General features: G+C 55.7%; 1 protein-coding gene across 1 annotated transcript; it reads right to left on the bottom strand.

The window, feature by feature from the left end:
- Positions 1-3076: 3076 nt before the first annotated feature.
- LOC143168298 (C-C motif chemokine 4-like) lies at positions 3077-4718 on the bottom strand. The gene is made up of 3 exons (XM_076354601.1): positions 4620-4718; positions 4002-4113; positions 3077-3606 (listed from the first exon to the last, which is right to left on the bottom strand). Exons 1-3 carry the CDS (start codon positions 4690-4692, stop codon positions 3519-3521), a joined length of 273 nt encoding a protein of 90 aa, XP_076210716.1. The 5' UTR covers positions 4693-4718; the 3' UTR covers positions 3077-3518.
- Between the last annotated feature and the right edge of the window lie 417 nt (positions 4719-5135).

Raw genomic sequence — 5135 nt, 5'->3', positions numbered from 1 at the left:
TGTCAGGTGCTTTGCCCATGGCACCATGAGGGTCTTCTGACCTTCTGGGTGCCTTCTGCCACAGCAGGCAGTGAAGGAAAAGCCTGTGGTTCATGGGGTCCAGCAGAGTCAACCTGCCAGGCCCCATGGGATCAGCTGGCCTTGGCTTTTGTCCACCTCCGTAAGCACACGAGAAACCTGATGGCTGAGCGATGGTCACCTTCCAGCAGGCAACTGGGGAGCTGAACTATTCCCTTGCGTCTCTGCTGGACTCTCATTCCTTCGGCTCAGATCTGGCTGGTGAACCACTTGGCCTTGCTGAGCCCTGATTTGTGTCTTGAGACTTGATACCTGGCTCCATGCTTGTTTGTGCACCATGTCTCACATGCGGTCTCATGGTGGACCCCATCCCAACCTGCACCCCATTTTGCAGCATAGATATCCCTGAACTGCTTGCAGATCAAAGAAACCTGCAGGAAAGGGAGTGTTGGGCTGTCAGAGTTGACATGGAGATGTGGAGAAGGGTGTCGGGGCCAGGGACTGCTCTGTAGCCATCTCTTGCAGATTTCTGTGCAGCAGGTAAGAAAGGGCTGGTCCTGCCTCAAGCCTCAAGACAGGACCATCGAGAGCAGCTGATACATCCCCTGGATTCAGCAGTATCTCTCCCCACAGCAGCTCTCCCGGCTTGTCCAAGTGTCCCCTCCTGGCTGCCTTCCCCTGCCCAGAGCTGGCAGCAGGCGAGAGGCTGCAGGCAGGCTGCTCCCTGCACATTTGACCCCTGGGGCTACGATTTCTCCTTTGCTCTTTACAGACCCCCCACCGTGGTGCTGCCCCCCCCCCAGCCCCATCCCCATGGGCCAGCGTGGACAGCCAGGCAGCGCAGGCAGGCACGGAAGCCCTGGGCAGGGCTGCCACGGTCCCCACGCAGAGGGACCTCGCCCTCACGGTGCCTGGCTCGTGCCACGGGAGGTGGGTCTGGGACATAGCGGGGAGCAGGGCTCCTGGAGCAGGCTGGCTTGGCTGCTGCTCCTGGAGCTTCAGGAAAGAAACCGAAACCAGAAAGGCTGGAGCGGGAAATTCCCATGTGTCTGGGTTCCCGGACAGGGACTGTCCGGAGGAGAGCCAGCTGCAGAGCCGAGTCCTCCTGCCTCTCCAGCCTGTCCCCTGCACCCCGGCCCTGGGGCAAACTTCAGACCCCCTCCCCAGCCTTCCCTCTCACCATGACATCTGTCCTCCATCCCCTCACAGCGCGCGGAGCCCCAGATCAGGAGCTATTTTGGGCTCCTGCAGTTCCTCTGCAGCACCAAACTCAGCTTCTCGGCACAAAAGGCGACTGAGTGTGCAGCAAGCATGGGGAGGTCAGGATGCCCTCAGGGGTAGAGGAGACCCCCAGCACCCCCTTCCCGGGATCCTCACCTGCCCACCTGCGGGCAGCAGCTCCTGTCCATCCGCCCCACCATGCAGTGGCCACTCTCTGCTCCCGTGTTTCACGGCACAGTGGGGAAGCCCTGCTTAGGGGACACCTCTCCGCAGATTTTGTCTCTCCCCCACGATGGCAAGCCCTGGACATAGAGTGGGACAAGATTTTTGCAAACATGTTGACCTACCTCATCCCTACTTGGACCTGATGCTCCCTGCTAGGACTTTGCTGTGCCAGGGGAGCACGGGGACCCTGCCAGGGGTGAGCAAGAGCCTGTGCTTTTCCCAAATCATCCTCCCAGCAGAGTGGCCAGGAGCCGTCCCCATGGAGCTGGAGAGGAGCCCTCCACGTTGTCCCCCATCACCAGCACCATCTCCTGGGACACAACATGGTGCCTGGGCTGGGTCTGCCCTTCACTGGGATGCTGCTCCTTGGGTGCCCCATGAGCCCTCCTGCCTGCAGCCAGCTTTCCAGCCTGGAAAACACAAGACTAGAGGGAAATCACAAGACAATGTGGAGGTGCTTTCCCAGCCTCAGGGTTGCCAAGTCTGACCTATAGCTGCAGGAAAAAATGAAACAATAAGAGAAAGGCTTTTTTTGCATTAGGAAGAAGAAATACTGACTGGAACAGGATGGCTGCGAGGCCAGGCCAGCTCTGGGTGACCATGCTGTTGGGGGCATTTCTCCTCAGTGCACAGAAGCAGAGGAGTGCCGAGCATAATTGCAATGGGCAAGCTGTGCCCAGCACTGTGCTTCTACCCTTGGGACCTGCTCCCTCCCATTCATGTTCCCATGCAAAGCCGCATCCTGGGAATGACTGCAGCAGTTTTGCTGGTGGCTGTTTTACCCCTGCAGCATAGCTGAACCCTTCCCTTTGTTTTACAGGTGGGAGAGTGAGGAAAAACCCCCATTGGGGTGGTCAGAAAGAAATCTGGGGTCCCTGCCCCTTTCCAGGCAGCACTGCCGGGCTCAGCAGGACTCAGTGGCACACGGGTGATGTCTCAGAGGAACAGATATGTGTGAGGAGAGATGCCGCAGGGACACTGACAGCGTGCATGTGGGTGCCTGTGGGCTTTGTGCTGGGAAACACTGCTGCTTAGCTGGCAGAAATGGCTAGCAGGGGTGGGTACAGGCAGGGAATTGTCCCTGCTCTTGTGCCCCAGCACCCTCGGCACGAGGGCGAACGAGCAGCTCATGAGCCCCAGGTGTCTGCCAGTTCCCAACACCATGGCAGCTCCGTGCCCTCTGCTTCCTCCCATCCAACCATGAGCCGCTTTCCCTGCTCCCCCCTCCAAAGCCTCTGGCAGGATTTTATCCCTTACAGCAACGTGTCCCGTCACCACCCCATTGCACACATGGCGCACTCAGGGAGCAGTCTGGGGTGCGGTGTGTGGGGCAAGCAAGCATATGGGACGTGCCTGGGGTGTGTGGAGAGCATAGCCATGTATGTAAAAGGCCCATATGTGTGTACAAACATTTCTAATTCTGTAGAGGATGTGGGGGCATGAGGTGTCGGAGGCTGTTCATATGTCTGCAATATGGAAACTTTATGGTTTTGCCACAAACCATTTCCCATCATCACATGCCATACAGAGTGTGCAGATCGGCTCAGAGTGAGGTTCTGTCTCTGTGCTGGTGAACACCACACAGAGGCACATAAAGGGAAAAAAGCAGAGGTTTTGTCCAAATTCTTTATTCTCCAGGATCATGATTTCACACGTGTAAGCCAGGGCCACCCATCATCCAACACTGAGACTCTGAGCCACCATCCCATAAATAGCATTATTATCCACAGAAGAAAGTACTGTCTATCCCATATGATAATTTCTTAAATAATTTAAAATAATAACAATAGAGGCACCCATGGGCCTTCCCAGGCCATACGTGGAGGTGTCAGGGCAGAGGGATGAGGCTGCAGACTGGTCCATGCAAGCCGAGGGCAAGTAGCAGCACCCCAACACGAGGTGTCTCGTGGTGCCCTTCCAGCAGTCTCTTGGCGCTGCCTGCAGATGACGTGGGCTCGTGCAGCTCCTGTTGCCCCAGTGTCCTGCTCCATCGCACGAACTCAGGATAACGCAACTCGAGCATGGCAGCAGCTATGCTTGCCATCTTGCTTTGCTCAGTTCTGCTTCAAGTTTTGCAGGTAACTTTGAACCCAGGTGTCACTGGGATTGGCACAGACCTGGCGGCCTTTCTTTGTGATGAACCTGTGGAACAGGGATGAGACGTATTAGATCTCTCAGACCTGCATCCCAGGACAGCCTGGATCCCCACTTTGGGGCACTGCAACAGGTTCTCCCCTGTGCCCTAAGCTGATGCTGAAACCAGCAGCTGGCTGTGATTTCCCCCACACCCATCCCTTTTCCCACACTGCCTCCTCAACTCCTGCAGGAACATCCCTGGGTGTCCCCACAAGAGCATCCCTGGCAGTCCCTGTGCAAGCCCTTTCCCCTTGGGGTTCCCCTCACCCTGCTCTGCTCCTACAGACCCCCGTGCCCACAGCCACCCTGCAGAGCTGGTTGCTCACACACGCACATCCCACAGCGGCTGCCCCCGCACCGCCCCAGCTTGTCTGCACCCAGGAGTCAGCGCTGGTACTTACACGATGGCTGGCAGGGTGCAACTGGTGCTGGTGCTGTAATAACGCAGGATGAGCCTCTGCGGGAGCTTGTGGTGTGTGTAAGAGAAGCAGCAGACTGGGAGGTCGGATCCAACTGGAAGAGGCAAGGAGAGACAATGTGAGCGTGTGCCAGGCTGTGCGTCGGAGCAGCCAGCCCATCAGCTCAGGGAGCCGTGCTGGCGGGGAAGGGAGTGAGGAATTAGAGAATAATTAAGGTTGAAATGGACATTGGGGAACATCTGGTCCAATGCCAGGAACAGTTTTGTCAGGTACTGGGGGAGATTCCCACCCAGTCATCGCTCAGAGCTTCGTTTCCCCACCTCCCCCAGCCCCAGGGCAGAGACTGAAGTCCCTAAACTATAACCAGGAATAAGTACTCTGAGCCCAGGATGGATGGATGGATGGATGGATGGATGGATGGATGGATGGATGGATGGTTTTCTAATTCTGGGGTTCCTACATGTAGCTGATGTCAGTGCAGAGTGGAGAGTGGCACAAATGCTGAAAAATTCCCAGTTATCTGCCGGGGGAGCTCAATGGAGAAATGATAATGAAGGCTCAGATCCGTTCTTCCTTCACAAATGAAAAAGCAGGACTCACCTGGGCCGGAGAAAGTTTGGGAGCAAGAGGCTGCAATGAGCAGAAGAGCAAAAAGGGCTGCAGAGACCTTCATCTTCCTGTTGGGTGAGGGCAGTCGGAGCTGGACCAGAAGCTCTGGAAGATGCGGCTCAGACTGCAGCAGCTGGATTCAGCTCCCTTTTAATAGGGAGTCCTGGAGGCAGCTGGGAGAAGCCTGAGTGGAAATTCCAGAATGATGACAGAGGATGTCACGAAAGTGAAATAGCCAAAGGGAAGTCAGAAAGAATGGGATATGGTTCACATTGGAGACAAGTATGTTGAGCTCTGACTCAGTGCTCATTTTCGATTTCATCAAATCAAAAAGAAACTAAAATGTGCCAAGTGACATGGCCACAAAGAGGAGAACTATTCATCTGAACTACAGGAGGGATTTTCCCTGTGAGTCTGTTTAGCAAAAGGCACAATGTTTGCCTAAGAATATGCAACTCGAAAAACAAAACAAAACAGGCAAGCTCCAAAGTACGCTCGTGCTGTTAT

This window comes from Aptenodytes patagonicus, chromosome 17, assembly GCF_965638725.1.
Source record: "Aptenodytes patagonicus chromosome 17, bAptPat1.pri.cur, whole genome shotgun sequence".
Taxonomy (NCBI): Eukaryota; Metazoa; Chordata; class Aves; order Sphenisciformes; family Spheniscidae; genus Aptenodytes; species Aptenodytes patagonicus.
This window is presented reverse-complemented; position numbering and strand designations above follow the sequence as displayed.